Here is a 20,951-nt window from a genome sequence, read left to right as displayed (position 1 = left end):
ACAAATGTAATCAAACATTCAAAAATATTACTACATGCTAATGACATTAAATTATAAGACAACACAATTAGTAAATATGATTGTGAAGCCCTTCAACAGGATACTTCAGCTGTTCAGGCCTGACAATAATGAAAAATTACCTTTACTAGGAAAGCTTATTCAATTAATCAGAATTATCAAATTGTAAGTCAGGACATTAAACATGTGGACTACATCAGACATACAGGAATTACCAATATTGGATTGTAAACTTTACTACTTTCAATAGCATGTGGACCTTCTTCTTAGTAGCACATCAAAATTATTTTTTTAAGAATTATAAAACTCATAAAATTTGTGACACAGCATACTCCTGCCCTATTACAATAATATTTTGACTAATTTGCATAATATTTTTGTGCATAATTAATGAATACTCATGTTTCTTTTATTATGCATAGGCATTTTACGAGGGTTATTTTTTTTTCAACCTCCGATCGGCTGTAATAAAAAAACTGGAATGAATTGGGAAATTATTTTAATGTCAAAAGAAACGTACATCTTTAATCTATTTTTCCACATAATCACCGTGCAGATTGAGGCATTTGTCGTACCGATGCACCAGCTTTCCAATACCCTCTGCATAAAATGATGCCTCCTGCCTATTCAGCCACGTTTTAACAGTGCTCTGCAGTTCATCATTGGTGTGCCCTTCTGTCTGTAAGAAACGGATGACTCCACGCAGCTCACATTTCGCCGTACAGTTTATCGTTGCAGCCATGTTGACATTCCCATAACCAAGCTTCAACTGAGGTGTGAGTTGGCCGCTCCACATGGTTGGTGGAAGGGGGTAAACACTACGAGACGTGTCGATTCGTGTACGAGCGATTAGGGTATCGAGTAATGGGCATGCCATGGAGAAATGAAACTGTAATCACACTGCAGGGCACTGTTAAAACGTGGCTGAATAGGCAGGAGGCATCATTTTATGCAGAGGGTATTGGAAAGCTGGTGCATCGGTACGACAAATGCCTCAATCTGCACGGTGATTATGTGGAAAAATAGATTAAAGATATACGTTTCTTTTGACATTAAAATAATTTCCCAATTCATTCCCGTTTTTTTTATTACAGCCGATTGGAGGTTGAAAAAAAAATAACCCTCGTAAGAATTTTGATTGTGCTAAAATAAAATATTATTAGTTCGGGTTAGGTTTTAAATAAAGCTGAATGTAATATTTTTTATTATTATTCTTTCACTCAAATTTGTTTAGTCAGTTAAAATTAATATGTCTATTTTTTTACATTTTTACAATTATAAAGCACGCTCAGGGCAGTAAGACTGTAACATTTTAGAACATTTTAGAACGTTGAAGGTTTGAAAAGAAAGGAAGACAGTAATGGAACACACCGGTGCCCTGAAGTAATTTTTTTGTATCTAAGAAATGCATCGCTGGGAAACCCCATCACATGGCCGCATGACTGCTCAGAAGGTTCGTTGGGTGCTTTTTCAGCCAGCCAATCAGGAGGAACCATGATGTGGGGTGATGTCAATTTCCAGACTTTCAGAGAATAATTTTCAGCAACGTAATTGCCCTATATGGTCACGTACTGAATAACGTCCTGTGATTGGTCAGTTGGCCCACTGTGTTGCCTCCCTTTGTTTATATTTTTGTAAAGGAAGGTAACTGTGTGGTGCAAGGCAGTCGTTGCTCGATCGTTGCCACGTGCAGTTGCATCGTCGGCAACTCAAGAAGTTCTGACAAGACATTTTCAAGTGACAATGTAACGCCTGCTGGTCAAGGCCAGACTGAGTTACAACCTTTTATTTTGTGTATTTTTTTGACAATATTAATTAGAAATTTGACCTCAGGCGTTGGCATCGGCCCAGGGTGACTGTTGTCACCCACCCGGGATAAATTCCGCAGGATGACGTACCTGGTTAAGTAAACTTAACCAAGGCACTTAATTTCTTTATACCGAGTGACATGAAGCTATGAAGTTCAGCTGGAATTGTGTTAGTATATATTGTAAAATTGTTTTATCAAAAAGTAATCAGATTAAGTATAAAAACATTTTTAGACACAAAAAAATTTTTCAATTAAAGAACTTTTGATCAGAGAACGGAACTATGCTTGGTAACGTGTGCAAGTTGTGATTTTTTTTTAAACAAAGAAAGTTTAAAAACAGTTTTATTTTTTCAAAATAAAAAATCAAGTAACTCATTTTGGTTAAAAGAGGAAACTTAAGAACAATCTTGAAGTCACTACATACAACAGTAAGTTTTTAAGTATCTTGTTATTTTTCTGGATTGCTTAGCCGGGCCAACCTAGAATGTAACAAATTTTCTTCGACAGCACCTGACTCTTAACTGTGCTTATTCTTCACTTTGATTAGATCCAAATTATAACACTACCACCCTATAATGTGGATTTCAATCACAGCAACCGACTCCACAATATGAAAATATCTAGAAAAAATATCCAAAAAAATATAAGAAAAACTTCAGTATCATGAAAGTCTATTTAGCAAAGCTAAATATTTATCTAAATTACAAACACACACAATTGTATCATTTGGCTTTATACAAATAGTGCACTATTTCTCGTTAAATGTTTTTTTAATCATATTTTGACAGCTCACAATAGCTTATAAATACCCAAATACAATCTTGATCTAAAACAAACTATAGTCTTTAAAAGAAAAAAATATATAAACATTTTAAAACTACTAACATGCATAATTATTGTTAGAATCAAAGCAGTGGTGGCTAATTCGGCACTGCAATTCAATTACTGCTCAAGTTCAAGGAACACTCCTGAATTAATCGGTATCAAAACACACACACACCACATACACACACATATAAACACAATTAATTGAAATAAAGTTTTTACTATGAATAGCTCCCTGCTGTTACTTAACAAACACCTTACTTTTTCTATTGTAAATACCCACAGCTCATTCAGTTTTAAAACACAGTTAAACCCAATAAATAGTGTTACAAATGTAGGGAAGTGTAAAAAAGGTAAACTTAAACTGTATATGAATAAAAATGTATTAAACACAAAGACTATACTACAACTCAGTCTCTGATATGCAAACCAACTACAAAATGTAATATACGTAATCAGTTTAGTAATTGACATTAAAACCCAACTTAATTCTTTAATATTACTGTGACCCAATAAGAGACTAAACTTAAAAAATTAACATATGGCACAATAATTTATTTATTTAATTATTTACTCACGTACAGTTCGGCCAAGGGCCGGTTTTCAACAAATACTTACTTTTCATACACTTATATTATTTTAAATTTTCTATTGCAATAATTATCTTATGAGTGATAATGAAACACAAAAACAAAATATTTAAAAGAACTATGATTACATTACCAAGGTTAACCTTCATTTAATTCACAATGCACTTCTGGAACAACACTTTCAATAGAAGTTTTAATTAGACTTAAATTTGGGTAAGTCATTCCACATTTTTCTGGCAGTGTATTTAAGGACTTTCTGAACACTGTACATCTGTGTGCTGGAACTCTTAAGTAGTGTTTGTGCCTGGTGAGATGACAATGATGTCAGTTGCATTAGCTTACTGAATATGTATTTAGGCTTCTTATAACTTTTAATTTTTGCTATCTGCCTAGTTAGTTGGGAGCAGTTGCCTATTTTCCATACTAAGCAATTCAGAATGTTGCAAATATTCTGTAATATGCTTCCTTCTATTCAAGTTGTATGCATATCATCGGCATGTGTTCTGAGGTTTCTCAATTCCATACTGAAGACATTTTTCTATTCGTATAAATAATCCGGCCAAATAGTTAAAAGGAATAAGGACTACCACGCCACAGATTTTAAGTTTAAGATTGATTGGCAAAGTATGTTAAATTTTTTGTAGGTGCTCTAGCTGTTTGCACAGTACCTGAAATATGCTTTGATCATTCTAGATTTTTGTCTAGAACATACCTAAGCTCTTGGTTGTATTGACTTAAGAAATTCTCTCATTTTTAAATTAATTACAAGAGGATTTAATGATTTTTTTGTAAGTTTTGGTTGTTAAAATTTTAATAAAAGAGCATTAGCTCAGATTTATTTATAGATTGTTTTTGATGCACAATTTGTAAAGTCAGCGAAGAGAGACTGCAATGTTAGCTTGTCCAGAAGATTTTACTGAGCTTTCTCACAATTTATTTTGCCTAAAAAATTACTGATTTATAAAGACCATACACCAAAACGACATTTTAAGGATCCAATGTCTGATGGGAATAAATAAGAGCTGGAACACACCACAAGTTTGTTCCTTTTCTTACATTGAAATTTTTTTGACATTTACATCTTTATTCATACAAAACATACATACCATAAACAAAACTAAGTATTTTTATAGCATTAAAAATTGTTTCTATGGCTGAACTATAGAATTACTGAAATGCAAAATGTAAAAACATGCTTTAAAAAGTTTCTATATTTTTCTTACCATTTTCTAGCAAAGAAATATTTCCCTACTTTAAAAATTAAAATACTTACACACTTTAAAATAATACTTCCTTTTAAAAATGTGGCATTAAGCTAGTTAAAAAATACCCAATGCCTCTTTCATATAAAAAAACAGCCACCCTGCAATTAACTAAATACTAAAAGCTATAAAGGAATAAGATATACCACTTTGATTTAATGTTTTCACTGTTCAGATAAACTAACGGACGTTTTTTAAAAGTAATTTAATGGACTTGTTTAAAAACTATGCAAAACCATAAAATTAATGACACACAAGGTGTAAACAACAGGAGAAAAGTTAAATTCGTATTAAAATTTTCCATTTTTCTTCCACAATTAATTCTTTCACAATGATTTTATCCATTTCAAAAATGGCAATACTGTCATAACTTGTTTTTTCACATTTTGTTTTAATTGAAGTTTTTGATTTTTGTTAAGATCGGTAGTATGTTTTAGTGGTGAATTTGGTTTTGGTAAAATATTGGGTTAGGGCAACTGTGTTCAGACAAAAGCTAAACGGGATTGGGTCACACTGTGCTTAGCTAGCCACATATCACTTGGCTATCACATTTTCACTGCATGCAACCGGTTCAGCACAGTTGGCATTTGGCCAATGTCCAGTAGTAGACTGTTCTCCTGGCCTGGGCTGTTGTGCAACTCGGTGCCACAAAATTTAAATTTATGCATTTAAATTTTAGGTTACTAAATTTTGTATTTAAGTTTAGTTTATTCATCTTTTGAATTTATAATTTTAAATCTTTGGTCAATTTTAAGTTCAGGTTATTTATTTAGTTAACTTTGTTTTATAGTAGCGCAAATCAATTGTTTTGTTATTCTTCAAACTTAAATTTTTTGGTAGTGGTGCTAATGGATTTATTTTACTGGAAATTATTGTTATTATGTGGTCCTAGTGAAAAGGCGTGACAGTATTCGGCCATAGGCCATGATGCGTGCACTTGGCAGTCACTATACGACATAGTTGTGTGTGCATGCTTTGACTACTGTAGGCGCTAGGGAGTAGTGAAGCTTATTTGAAAAGTATCTGCATAATATTACAGACCACATACCACCATGACAGGCAGTAAAAAACTTACAGCTGTACTGGTTATTGATGCTTAATGTTTGTATCACTGTCACAAAAGTATTCATAAAAGTACTTAAGTTATGAAGGTTTAACTGCCACCAGAGGTAAGAGTAGTTACAAGTTAAGACAAATTAATCTTTACATCCTGCAATTTGTAAATTTGGTGTCTTGATGTTTTGAATCAGTCTTACACTTGTTCAATATAGTACAGTTAGCAATGCTTGAGCTATGCAACAGCTTGTAATTATTACAGTTAATCACCTTAACCCATAGGAATAGGAAATTTTTCACCTAAAAATATACACCAAACCAAGGATTTTTGTTTAAGTACTAAAAAACATACTCTGTTCAACTTTGAATACTAAACTAAACATTTAGATTTAAGTTCCACAACTACAGTAGACTCCCGATTTGTCCGGGGTAATGACTGGCAAGGGGTCCACGGATAAAGCAACGTAAAAAAAAATTGATTGAAATTTTTTTATTTCGATTACCTAGACATACACTGCAACACCCCAATTCGTTCCAGTAAAACAGAGCACTAATCAAAACAAAGCTAGTCAAATGGGTTTTTTCAATAAGAGAGTATTTTAATCAAAATAATTTATTTTCCAATCGGGAAAATATGCTTGCCCGCTAACATTTAAACTTCCGTTAAAATTATTATACAATACTAATTTACAAATGTCCAAGTACATTAGACGTACATTTGAATAAATATTAAATAACATTGAGATTAAACCAGCCAAAATTAAATTTAATAATTCACGTACGGCATTTTTTATATAATAAGGCTTGGGCATAACATTTCTACGTAGGTGTTATTAACATTTCTGAATTACGAAATAATAATGTTATTGATATAGGAGATATATTTCAATTCTAATAAGAATTTAAATAGCATAACCTTAACGTTTTATATTATTAGAAAGATTATTTAATATGTTAACATAATTCCTGACTGTTGTTTACTAAATGTGTGTCTGCCATGATTTGCCACTAACAAAAGGTAAACTAGTCATGAAAGCTTCAGGTTTTTCTTTCCAGAGATGCTGTTGACATGCAGTATAACGGAATATAAACTTTTGTTGAACACTTGGGCATCATCGGAAATAATTATGAATGAAGGAAGCAAATAGCTACTGAGGAAAAGCAAAATATTTTTTGTTGATTCGTCACATTATTAATTTATTGCATTAGTAATTCATTGCATTGTATTTAATGCTACACAAGTGGTGTCATTGTGCGCGCATGGAAATAAAAGGTCAAAAATCATTTTTGTTTTCGTGGTTTATTTAAGTGAAATATGGCACGGTTAATCCTCGAACTGGATAACCCAGACCTGGATAATAGGGAGTCTACTGTATTTAGTACTGGCACATTGGGAAAAGACACATTTAAGTAAAGAAACTACAGTAGCTACTCACATTTCTTGGACTAGGATCCGATGCCTTGCTGCTGCCTGCGGTCTCGTCTACGAGACACTCACCCTGACTGGTTATTCTAGCACACACAACAGGAGCATCAGAGTTCACGACATGCATGGCCAGGCAGGGATCAGCCAGGTGTGCTGTGCTAGGTGGCATGCTGTCCTGTGCAGCGCTGTGCAGAAGTGTGCCATGCGATTCAGAGAGGGGGCTGGATGCAAATGTGGGACTGTTCTTGTTTTCAGAGATAACACCACTATTTGTTTTGCATAAACTATTGTTTAATTGTACGACCGAGTTGTGTGGCACGTCATGGGCAACACTTTTGGAAGATGCGTCATGTTCGATGACTGGAACAATGTGGAAATTTTGCAGGCCACCACCACTGTCACCATTGTGCAAGTCACCTGAAGAAAAACTCTTGTCATGGGCATTGGTGTCATGTGCATGATTGAAAGCCACAAAATGAGGACTATGTAGTGTATGCGTGGGTTCTATATGCTCTACATGATGTACTGCAGGTTCTTGATGTGGCAAGTGATTGTTAGTTGGAGGGACGTGCTGTAGCGATACAGTCTGTTCCAAGTCAATAGTTTCCCAAGGGTCCCAGTGGCCATAGCAAAAGTCCTCGTCTGGCTGGGAATGCAGTCCCATCGTGGAGTCAGCAACGTGGCGAGACACTGTTGGGGTATCCTGTCGGGCCTACGTTAACAGCCATGCACAGAAAAAAGAAACAATGAAAGTGCTTGTCAAGAACACTACAAAGCCAACTCTATGCCACAAAATCCAAATATTCAACCACAAACATATATTCCTGATTTTAGGATACAGAAAATTACAACATAAGAGCACAGGAAAACTATGCAAAAAATTAACAATTATTTAAATGTTTGTGATTGAACATCTGACAAGCTTGGGGAGTGAACCAGAATCACCGTCCACCAACACAGATGTTAATTGTGTTAATTCCATAGCTGGATATGGTAACATTCCAAAATAAGCAGAACATTTTAGTTATTCTACAGCAAAAACTCATGAATTTGGGCAGGTGGAAATTCTGGTTCTTTAATTCTACTATTTATCATATTGTCTAATCTAACTCTAATTTTCTAACAAATACTTTAAAAAGAGTCAACTATTTTGAAAAGAAAACTATGTACAAAAGCAATTTTAACACACCAAGCAATAATAGTTTAATTTTGTCAGATATATGATACTCATGCTATGTTTATTAAATTTGATTTAATTTTTACAATAATGACAATTTCAGAAATTAATCTTGATATTTCTCATGCAAAGAATTTTTAATAAAACTTATTTTGATAAAACCATTTTATTTAAAAAAGTACACATAAAACATTATTGATATAAAAATATTTAAATAAAATATGGAAGCGCAGACTTACAACAGAAAACTGTCAAATTATATAAAATTCTCCATTAAACATTCAGAGATATGTGCATTCAATTGCAAACACATGCCAAACAACACCCAAAAAATTCTCAATGAATATTTAATGCAAGATGCTCAAATCAGAGGATTAACTTCATGCATTAGATAATTTCAAATTGTGAAATTACTACAAATATAAAAAAATTTCAATTGTATTATTTTACTCAGGTACACAGTCAAAAATATACAGTAAGATGTTAAAACATGGAACCATGTATCTTCTATGACTTAAATAATTGTACGACTGCACACTCAGCTTTTATTAATGGTGGAAAGGGGAATCAGACATTTGGCTTAAGGCGACATGCATTCAGCACCCCTCACAAGGGGTTGTGGTTTTGGGCAGTATTGTTTCTGATGAAAGCTAGAAGTTGCTCACTGAAACCTAATGAGCAGGTTGGGCTGTAAATTAGAGCTGGGACATGTCATTATGTTTTAAATAGTGCAATAAAAAGTGTTTTAGAAAAAAAACCTGTTAGCAGATTCAACACAATGCATTTACTCTAACACTTCTTATAATTCTGTATCAGAACATACTATGAATAACTAATTTGTGTCTATCAACATAAAAGTTTTTTTTTTTTTTTGTATTTTTGTACTGCTAATATTAGCGGTTTAAAAATTGCTGCAAATTTTAGTTTTACATTTGTTCAAGTTTAAGCAGCCACTTAATTAGGTTGATAAAAGTATGTATAGTTATATTCTATGTATATACTTATTGTAATTATTAATTTAATTGTACTTTTTAATGTTAAGTGAAAATTTTTTGTATTTAATAAAAAAAAGGCTCTACTTAAAGAAAACATTTTGAAAGATAAGTACATTATGACTATGTTTGATCTAATAATAAATATAGTTAGAACAAAAGTTGCATGTAGTTAGCCATTTCCTATCCACATCCTAGTTCAGAAAATTCCTAAAAGAGTTTAAGTAACCAACCTATTTAAAGGTTAATAACTAAAAAATAATTTTAAGTTAAATTACTTATTAAATATTTATTTGGTACTCAATATTATTTACAATATAGTTGTTTAGTTTAGTTTTCCAGGTGTGTCTACCATTATTTAGATTTGTGCATAAGTCAGGTCTTTTATTTTACAGATGGAAAGTAATTATTTTTAAGTGTTTTTATTTAAAATTAAATAATCTTTCATAATTAAATTATACTCGCTGCCCAACCCGGCTTCGCACGGCTATACTAATGGAAAAAAATTAAGCCACATCTCCCATTTACAGTAATGGTAAATAAAAAGAAATTCAGTGAAAATTTATTACAATGCTGTATAATGTACCGGAGAGAAAATGAATAGCACCGATGGTTTCCCGACTCGTGCACGCAACGTACAACTGATGTACCCGTACTTCGCTACGGCAGTCTACAGGCAGATCACTTTTGCACCGCTCATTATACATGCCCCTCCTTGTGGGTACGCCACTGCCGCGCGATGCCCGTTGCCATGGATAGGCAGAAGGCATGAACAATGCAAAATCCTGTTCTCATGCAGACAAAGTACCCACTGTTGCCTTGTTTTAACCACCCATGGGATCTAATTTTCGGAAAATGTCATCCTGCGTAACATAAGGAACATTACAGTGAAGTTTCAAGTCTGTAAAATATATATAATTGAAAAAAAGGGCAATAAAAAAACAAATTAAACACAGAGAGAGTAATAAAAACAATAGTTTAGGTTTGCGATTTAAATTGATAAAAAGTATTTAAATACTAATTGAACTCTTATGAGGTTACCGATTGCTTCGTTGTTGATATCACACGGGTGTTTTTTACTTGTATGGGAAAATTAAGAATGATAAGGCATCTAGTGCGTGGCAACAATGTTAATAGGCAATAGGAAATAAACTTCTAGTGCCTGCGGCATTGTCAACACACACTTCGTATGTGTACTGCATGTTGTATCTAACGCATTTTATTCTAAATTGGACTTTTAGTAAGGATCCCTAATGTTATTGATAATATAATATAGCCTATAGCCTTCCTCAATAAATGTACTATCCAACACTGAAAGAATTTTTCAAATCGGACCAGTGGTTCCTGAGATTAGCACGTTCAAACAAACAAACTCTTCAGCTTTATAATATTAGTATAGATTACTCCTGGCCCTCTAGGAGCCCAGGCCTTAACTCACAACAGGATTCTTTACTAATGTCCGATAAGTTTTGTATAAATCTGCTTGCAAATACAAGTAAGAAAAATATAAGTTGCACATACTGCCTTATTTTTATATTTTCAGGAAACGAATATACAAAATTAATGACCAAAGTCCAGTGAAAATAAGGAATCCACATAAATATGACTTGCATGTAATCGACAATGGCATCATGAAATGAGAAGAACCCTGAACCCTGCCTGCTACTATTTAACATGAGTACAATACAAACAAGTGCTATCTCCTACTGCGGGCCTAATGAACCATTTTCACTGGATGCTGATACCACAAGAATTTAAACGACCTGTCACACATGTTAAGGTCTGCCGCTGCCCCTGAACACTGCTGCATCATGTTGCAGCACCTCGGGACGACCAGATAGTCGGAAATAAGTGATGTCACACTGTGCAGTTGTACCGCAGCAGTTGTCAGTTCCTACTGGGTTAGCTATTCTAGATCAATTGTTTACATGTTTGATTTTGATTAATTTGCTCAGTGCATTCTTGAGAGACCTGCATTGTGCACTCTAATACAAGCAGTCTGAAGAATATTTACCCAAAAATTGCTGCGGGGATGATTTTACCTTAATTTTAGCCAAACATAACTTTTGTCTTCTTTAATAACACAAGACAAAGCTCTCTCTGGTCGAGTACACAATATAATTTCTCTGACAAAGTAAAGCTCCAGCTACCAAGAAGCAATGTGTTATGTTGTCTCTGAAAATAACCCTCTTCCACATTGACTTTTAGAAATCATAAACATCCATTAATATATATAAATGTGTTTAAGTATCTTCATAGTTTAAACAATCTATTTTAAAGGTAAATCTGTAGAGATGCATGAAGCTTTCAATATTATTAATGTCTTTAATGCATTTTCGGTTTTTTGTGTGTTGTGATAAATAAGTTTGGTTAAACAATATTGTTGATCAGACTATTCTACATTAAGATTATTTTTTGAATGGGTGTTTGTTAAATGTTGTTTCAAGCTAATACAATAACTTTTACGTTTGTTACACAATTTTAACCTCATAAATTAATTTAAAAAAAAAAATTGTCATTGATTATGCAGTTTCTGGTTTAGCTGCAGCGGGAAAAAACACAGTTGAAATCATGTCTAGGAGCCTTACACAGCAATAACTGCACGTATAAATCAAATGTTGCCCGAAAATGTGGAATGAGACAGATTAGCAACCTCCAATCGAATGATCTGTGAACGTGTGCTATGTGCAGTTGTTGCGCGAAACACCAAAGACAGGTGACCAGTACCAAGTGCAAGTAACAGGACTGCTGATCACAAGACCACCTAGACCTCACAAGACCACCTAGACCTCACAGACCTTCGAAGAAGTCGGCCATGGTGAGTGCAGGTAGGAAATTCCGAACATGTAAAGTCATCGAGGTGTAGAGTATATGTAATGTATTTGTCACGGTTTTAAGTAGCGAAGAACGAAGGACATAACATCTACCTTACCAACAAGCACAGTCATGGTAGATGACAGAAAACTAAGCACCGAGTCGATTGGAATTAAGCCAGAACTTTCGTTTAACATTAACTGCATTTTTTTGTGTAAAATGTGTGTGACCAAGGCACGCAGGTGGGATCATGGGTGCATCTTAGAGCAGCACGAGCCATGTGTGGACAGTTTCACGTGAAGAGTAAAACCAAATCGAACTAGAACACCGTAAGTGCAGTGACTGACTGCAACGGACAGGCGCACGAAGGCATATGGTGCAGAAACTGCCGGGTGTTAAAGCACATGCAATGCATGTATCAGACTGAACAAACATTTCTCAGAAGCAGTTGGCACAACTGCGCAGATGTGTGATGCACGAAACAACACTCTCCACTGAGCTCCGAGGCAAGACCAGTAGAACAACAACAAAGATAAATGTCCCGTGGAACATGTCAAGCTGTCCGAATTTTCATGCAGAATACGTGACGATGTGAGAAAGTTCATGCGTGTGTGCCACGAGACTACGGTACGGCATGCCAGACGCGGAGTGAGCAGGGCACGTCGGTAATTCAGTAATGTGCTCAGGGTTGACGCAAAGACGTGGTGAGACATTTTGTTGGTGAATTTGATATGACCAGCGATTCAAGGCGCAGTTCACGGATGTGAAAGCTAAGATGAAGGTTAGGATGGAGCTGTACTGTCTCGAGCAAGCACTGACGGGATCTGCAGAGGCGATCATTGCCAATAAAGTCAGACTATACCAATAAATATTCCCAGAAAGTAAACCAGAAGGCATGTTGGAGTGTGTTATAGAGTTAATGCACCCATAGCATTGTATCTACATCACACAACCCGTTAGTCAGCCGAAGAATTCATGCAGTATGCATGCACCGTAGAACACAGCTAAGGCAACGCAGACGGAAACCATGACGATAGCTGACGCAAAGGCCGTAGTGCCGTACATCCCACCACTCGAAAACAGTCGGTAAGAAGAACGTTCACCACCGGCATGACGCAATCTGCATAGGACCACCACCGCAGCGCCACACATATCCGAGTGAGTGGCACACTCCATTGGCACAAACACTGTCCAGTGCGCAACTGATACCAGCCAGCACCAGAACAGAACAACACATCGGGAAACGGACAACAGGGGACAGCACACTAATCAATCCCGTCACCCCCAAGCAGCCAGAGAAACAACAGTGGGACCAATCCTGGGTCACATCACCATGGTGGAAGGTGAACAGCTATGCATATGCTATATACCTGTTGTGGTCAACAGGCATGCAGTCAGTGGTCTCGTTGACACTGCTGCCTACCACAATTATGTTGCATCATGACTCATCGAGGGGATGCTGATCAAGTCCAGATCAGGCTGACTCCCAACAAGCAACCACTGGAGACGCCTGTCCCACCCAGGGTGTCATGCCAAGCACGTGGACGTGTGTGATCAATGTTTGAGCCTGCAAGGCACAATGATCGAGGCACAAGAGAGCTGCATACACGTAGGCAACCAAGGCTGCCGTACCGTGCATAGCTTCGGATGGTAACTACCACCACAAAAAAAAAAAGGTCAGTCTCTACTCATTCAAACATGGTGTCCCTCACACCCAACATGCCACAATCCAGTGTGTTGTAACGTACAGCATTGGCAAGTGTTCACGAATGCTGATGCTTTGAGATGTGCTACTGTTACAGAGCATCCCATTCAAATGCACCCCCACATCCCAGTGTTCATACCACCAGGTAATTAAGGGCACATTGATAAACAAACCATCCAGAACAAAGTGTGAGAGATGTTGCAGGACGGATGTGTCACACCCAGCGAAAGCAAGAACAATTTCCAAATTGTGCTAGCGGAAAAGGACAGGACCTTACACTTGTTCACCAATTTTAAACCAATTAATAAAATAACATTATATGCCGCACCGCCTTTCTCTGTCATTGCTGTGTCATTAACTGAACAGCTGTTACCTACGAAACCCTACCAGTGGACAGCAAAAATGGAAGTCGCGATCAAATAACTAACTAGACACGGAGAGGCAAGCAATTATGGAAACAGACATAAGCCAGGAAGGCATAAGAGCAATTTGTTACAGCTAAGGGACACGGGCGAACCATGCATATTTGAGTACGCAAGTGCAAAGTTTGGAAATGTATAACAATAGTACAGTGTTAACGAGCTGGAATGTTTGAGCATAGTGTGGGCCTTTAGAAGGTACTGGCCGCACTTCAAGGGACGTCATTTTATCTTGCAAATGCGTAGGCAGTGCCCAAATGGTTGGCCACTATGCAGATGCATCACTCGAAGTTGACGTGGTGGGCCATGCTTTAGCCAGCTCCCAATTTTACAGCAGAACACTTTTCCCTTAAACAAAATGAGTAGGCTGACGAACTGACATGTAACTCCAATGACACGGTTGACGTGCGAGGATACATGGGATGGGATCAAATCCCACCACTCACTTTTGTACATGAACACGAAACCTGCACACCCTCAGTCAAGAGGCGCTGTGTGAGATCACCACTACACCAACTTACCTAGGGGCAGAACTCAAGGATATGGACGCGTTCGTACGCACGGCACAACTCATGGATGAACACACTATAACTCAAGCGTCGCTGCGGTGAGGCTACATGCGAAGGGTATAGTGAGAAACGGCATGCAGGGATGTCGGCACTGTCAGCAGCATAAGAGACTGCAACCAGACGGACGAGAACAACAATTACCTCGACAGCCCACAAAACCGTTTCACACGGTTGTGCTGGACTAAATTGGGCTGTACTCGAGATTGACCGGAGGAAAAAGGTTCCTAATGGTCATGAACGATTTTATCACACGCTGAGTCGAGGCCTTTCCACTGACAAACTTTCACACTGGCACCACTGCACACGTCTTAAACACAGAGTTTTTCACACGATGGGGCTACTCATGCATCATTTTGATAGAAAATGTGTCACAATTTTTGGAACATAAATGGACAGACGAGATATGTGGTGCATCAAAGCTCACAATACACCGGTGTTCTAACCCCGAGCAATCAGGAGGTAAAAATACAACAGAAAATACAGCTGGTGGAGGACCACACACAATGGGACATGCAAATTTCAGAAATCTGTGTACTGCCTATGATGATTCGTGAAACCAGCTACTGGTGCAACATCTACCACTCTTCTAAAGGGACGTAAACTCCCCCTACCCAGACAGTATCGTGTGCAAGATGGATATGTGGAGAATGCGGAGAAAACACCAGAAGAGCAGGTGTAGACCATTGTAGTAGTACATGATGCCGCCAGACACACACAATTGACTTACCAAGAACAACACACACTCGTCACAACAAGGCCTCCACCTGAGCCTCCACCTGGCCAGCTGGTGTATGCACACCTACATCCACTCCTGGGTCGACATACAAACTTTTGCTCAGGCCTAGCACCTAAATGGATTAGACCTATATTGGTCTTGCATGAACCTGGACCCACAGCGGTCACAGTAAAGCTACCAAGCGACCGAGCCACAAAGTACCACTGGAACGTAATAATAATTGCGCACGAAGACGGAGAGGAACAAGTCAATGCAATGAGAAGTGGACCCAAAACACTCAAAGATGCAACAAGTCAACATCATATGTGTGCAGTGACATCCACACCAGCAGACAACTCGGAGGCAGAGTTCCGGGATTTTTTCGAGACTGAGGCAGTCACCTCACTCGACATACTCCAGCTGAAATGCTTATTTGTGGAGACAGACGGGGAAGACATGCCTTTCCACGAATTCACGTAAAAGGTTGGGCCAGATGCCACACACATCACCACCCAAGACACGTCCATGCCACTGATATGGTCGCCAAGCAACAAGAACGAAGGCCAGAGACACCCGATTTCGACGAGATGATGTGGCCATTCCACTACTCAAATGAGGATTCAGACTTCCATCTAGTTGTTGAGAAGTCCTCAGAGCATAAAATGGAAAGAGACATCCCAGACGAGCCAGCGGAAGTACCAGTACCAGTGCTGAAGTAAAATTTATGACCACGGAGAACAGCGCAAGTACAGAGGTGCTGTGCGCTGCAAAATGATGGGCTGGATGCCAAGGCCTCAACTCCATACTAGCTTGGCATAACCACACCAGAAGATAAACATTGCACGACAAATGTAAACACTGTAGTGACAATTCTAAAAAACGTTAACATTACGCCAAACCTGCAACCACAGCCTTGAGGACACCAACGTGATGAGCCGGCAAATTGTAAACATTTACACAATGAGCCAGCAATACGTAAACATTAACACATCCACTCAACTGTCAAAGGTATATTTCACATCGGGCTAATTATTTGGCCTGGAGGGGGGAGGGGGGGAGTTGACATTGTCCACAGCTATGCCCACTGGAGCCACAATCTCCCTCCTTACCTATAACCTTCTTTGCTTTTTTTTTTTACATACTTGTGACGTTTGAACATGTGCTGCAGGTGTTTCTGTGTTTAAACAGCGTGCTACCAGCCTGGATAAGGAGGTGAATGATATTTGTAGTGATATTATGGGACACATAAGGTACAATCTTGTGTAAGGGAAAGGAAAAAATAGTGATTCTTTACTAAGGAAAACATTATTAACAATAAAAAACTAATTATGATTAAAATTGTACACCTTAATATTGTTATTTAAAACGTAAAAATATAGAGAAAAGTTGACCTCTCACTAAGCTTAATTGGCTATCATCTTCTGGAAACGACAAATTTCTAGAACATGCCCTAAGAAGAATGAAAAAGGAAAATTTCATTGTATAGTTTGTACCTGTGCAAGCAAACAACTAACTATGTCAGAACATAATTAATGTTCTTAGACATCAAATAGTTGCCACTATGAAGTTCATGATCTACAGAAGCATTTTATCAAACTATATAAACTTAAAACTGCCACTATCTAATTCATACACACAATGCACACATTGTTAAACTATAGTAGAATAAAATCAATTTTTTTAAGAACCGGCATCTTGGCCATGCACAAAAATACTTACAGTTCTAGTTGGTTCAGTAGTATTGCACTCCCAAAGCAGCATAAAGAATAAAATGGCATATTTTATATAATCCAATCTTTAATAAACTCAAAATATAACTCAAGAATAGTACAATGGTAGTAAATTAACTCAACATACATATTTATTAATTACACAATCATTTAAAAAAATTATCATTTTAAAGCTGACGTACTACATTGGTGTCATTCAACACTAAACACTGTTACAAGTAACATACTTTTTGACAGCATATAAAATAATACACTATCTGTACCATCGTAAATAAATTAAGGAAAGGATATTCAAAAACCAAATTTAGAATTAATGCTACTACGATGCTGCAACTAAATATTACACCACATAGGCAGTACTGCAGAAAATTTAATTTCATACCTAAAAACTATGTAATACCAATTGAGATGATGATTAATATATGCCTAGGAAAGCTATGCATTAAAAAGATGATTTTCATATGTCAAACTTCATACTACATGAAACTAATACCAAACAAAGACTATCACCCTCATAGTTTAATGTCTAGAAATATGCATGATGGTCCTTGTTAAAAACTCACAAACAGCAAAACCGAACCATGGATCAAAAGTAGAACTGGAGTATTATGATTATTGCTAAAAAGAATTAGGACAGAATTTTGCCTTCTTGATGAACAGCCATGGTCACAAAAAATGAGCAGTTGAAATAAGCAAGTCCACTTCGGCAATCTTCAACTCCAGGAAAGAAGGGTAGCATAATTAATTAAACACAACAAATAACACATGCAACAATATCCAATAATGACTAGCTTTAACTTAATCAGTATTACTAGTTAATTTAGTGGTGGGTCCTTTCAACTACGAATGAAAACCACAAGTTGTTCACATTTTTATTGATTGAATGGTAAAAGCCAGAATACCAAACAAATTGAAAACTCCTTTCAGTTTCCTTAAGAAATCAGTGACAAATTACTTAAAGATTGTTAAAAGATACAGTTGCGCTGCAAATTTGGCCATGTTTATGCTCATTTTGGTGAACAGTAGGTGGTTGAATAAGCTTTTCTTTGGTATCTTTTCTTTTCAGAAGATATATGCTATTAAAATAATTTTATTTTTAGTTTTGAAAACTTGTGAACGAAACAACCGAACACAGACTTGGTGACAAAAAAGGCAAATTTTAACGTACAGTTGTAGAGATGGGTCAGTCTGTCAAAAAAAGGTTTATTACAACCCCCTTCCCATATTTAAAACAATATTCTCGGGAACCCTGAAGGATCCCAACAATGAGGTGTTACTGTATGATCATTAATTGTGTCTATACATGAGGTGGCCAGTCTCACAAGTTGAGGTTAAATGATATTGAAAAACAGTTTTATAAGTCACTCCCTTTATACAGACGCCCGTGCAGATTTATTGATCGTGGTCATCTCATACTTCATAGCCCCTTGTGCTGCTTTGTCTCTAATGTTTTAGTGTTGAATGTCTAAATTATTCATGATGTATTTTTTTTCACAGACATCAAACCGTTTTCAGTCTGATTTTTTGTTTGATATATTTTATTATCTAAATGTAGGCTATCGAACTTGAATGTAAACCTGTGAAAAAAGGTCTCAACTCCCCCCCACCCCCCTCGTTTTAGTAAAAAGCCAGAGATCAACGAAAAGGAAAATCAACTGAATTTTCCGTTTGATTTTGCAGTCACAGGAAAATATTTCAGAAATTTTTGTGATTTTCCTGACTTTTCCCTTTTTTCTATACCTGGTGCAACCCTGTCAAATTACTATAGCTAGGGACTTTTCCAGGATTTCAAGTGAATTCCTTGACTTTCCTTGACTTCTCCCTGGTTTTCCCTGACTTTCCAGATTGTGGACACCAGGGCACAACTAAATGAATGGGTGCTAATTACTGCATTGTCCAGGTGCCCCTACAAAATCTAATTCACCACCACCTAACTGAAAATGACTGAAATTTTTGTCAGAGTAAATAGTTAAGAGTATCCTTGCAAAAACTAATTTCTACCCAGTTAAAATTGTAACGTGTTTCAGAGGACAGGGTCCTCTGCCGTGATCGGTAATGCCTTAATCTCATGTGGTGAGGATTGGCATCACTAAAATCTTTTGAGCAGAATTACAATGTGTAAAATTGTACCATGGAGTTTTTATTAAAATAGGAAAGCAAACAATATCTGTAGTTTGGACAAGGTATTCGGTGTTACTTTCCATTGTGAAGCCAGAAATTAAGTAGTTTTCACGGACCCCTTTGCTTCAACACCTTCACACCATCAAGAGGTAGGAAACTACTTGTGTAACAAAAAATCCCTCAAGAAAACAACAAAAATTGAATACTCCATGCACCAAAAACAATTTTGTTGGTTAGTTAAATTCTTACAGATAAGCCCCTATTGTCCAGAATCATCTCTCGAAATCTCTGAAATTTGCAGCCTTGGCATTCAATTAGATCACTAATTACATTTACTTTATAAGTTTAAAGTAATGCAGTAAAAATACACATTTTTAGTTTAAAGATGATATACAAAGTACACAAAATTATTCAAAACATTTTTAAAGTAAAACTTCTTTGCTGAGGGGGCTAAAATTTTCAAGCATTACGAAAATTCCAATTGCATGAGGGAAATAGTTAGGTACGTGAAGGGGGAACAGATGGAGGAAGAGAGTGCGTCAGCTGCGATGCCACTCAAACTAACGGTCAAATGGGACTGTGGTAATGGAAGGGGGGGATAGGTACGTAGCGTAGCATGCTATATGTTAGTTGTAACGACCGGAAGGGGAGAGGGCAGGGTAGTAGAAATGACACAGCAGTGATGCTACAGAATTATCGTAATGCTGCTTGTGTTTATCTACTCCTCAGTTTTTATAATGGCTAACGATTGATGCTACCATATTTCTTTTATTTTTTAAATATAACTTTTAATCATGTGACCCTAACTTCGCCAATAGTACTGCGCATGGACAAATAATGTTTGCTGCCAAGTCGGAAACAAAGGAACATTAAAATTCCCAAATCTATATTGCTTGCAATCAGTCTTTATTAAAGAGACTATAAATTGTTAATGAAATTTAAGGACTCTGAAGGCCCCATATTCAATTAAAGACAAATTAAGTACTTTCTGAGGATATTAAGGAGGCATACGAACCCTGTAAAACCATAAAACATAAAAATTAAAAAAAATACTATTTCACAGCTAAAAAAATATTAAAATATGACTAAAATAACCCAAGCTAGTTGATTAATAAGTAAATACAGCAGTGTCTCGATTAACCAAGTTAACATGACCAGCAGCAACCTCGGATAAGCAGAAACTCAGATAATATGGACAGAATAAGAAAATAGTCTTGGTTTTCAGTTGGGGATTTTTTGGAGCAATGTTAATGTAGATTCTTTCACGGCACTCCATGATTTATAATTAGTATTTCCAACACAAACTTTCTTAATTAAGATATAATGGTATATTAATGCAAACAAGTGTTACTACAATTTGTTTGCACTTTGCACATTTTATCCTCCAGCCTTGGTTTTTTCTAGCAGCACATAGCCACTCACCCATGCTCATGGCAAGTACGCTCACATACCCAAGCAGGATTTAAATATTTCCTGCTCCACCAATGCGCTCACGTTTTATAACCATGACTGTCCATACTAGCATGAAACACTTTTTTTAAGATCTTTATACAACTTATCTATGGCTATAGGTTAAAATAAATTCCTCTCTGTAGTATCAGGTAACTATAATTTTACTAAGGACATTATTAATATTATACAACTTATACCACAAACTAAAATTGTTGTAATTTTAGGTTCATTTTAAATAATATTATATCAAATATAACATATTTTTCCTAA

The 20,951-nt window shown here is 36.5% G+C and overlaps 1 protein-coding gene across 4 annotated transcripts in view; it reads right to left on the bottom strand.

The window, feature by feature from the left end:
* The window catches only part of LOC134529661 (glycogenin-1), an 82,238-nt gene that overhangs the window by 18,729 nt on the left and 42,558 nt on the right, over nucleotides 1–20,951 (bottom strand). For 2 of the 4 annotated variants that reach the window (XM_063363980.1, XM_063363982.1), the window contains exon 7: nucleotides 6,998–7,699. The exons of the other annotated variants lie outside the window; for them this stretch is intronic. In XM_063363980.1, coding sequence (XP_063220050.1) covers nucleotides 6,998–7,699 — 702 coding nt within the window. The remainder of the gene's footprint in view (nucleotides 1–6,997; nucleotides 7,700–20,951) is intronic. 4 annotated transcript variants of the gene reach the window in all.

Source organism: Bacillus rossius, chromosome 2, assembly GCF_032445375.1.
Source record: "Bacillus rossius redtenbacheri isolate Brsri chromosome 2, Brsri_v3, whole genome shotgun sequence".
In the NCBI taxonomy this organism is placed as follows: Eukaryota; Metazoa; Arthropoda; class Insecta; order Phasmatodea; family Bacillidae; genus Bacillus; species Bacillus rossius.
Note: the sequence above shows the minus strand (reverse complement) of the source record. Positions and strands in the feature narration are given on the sequence as shown.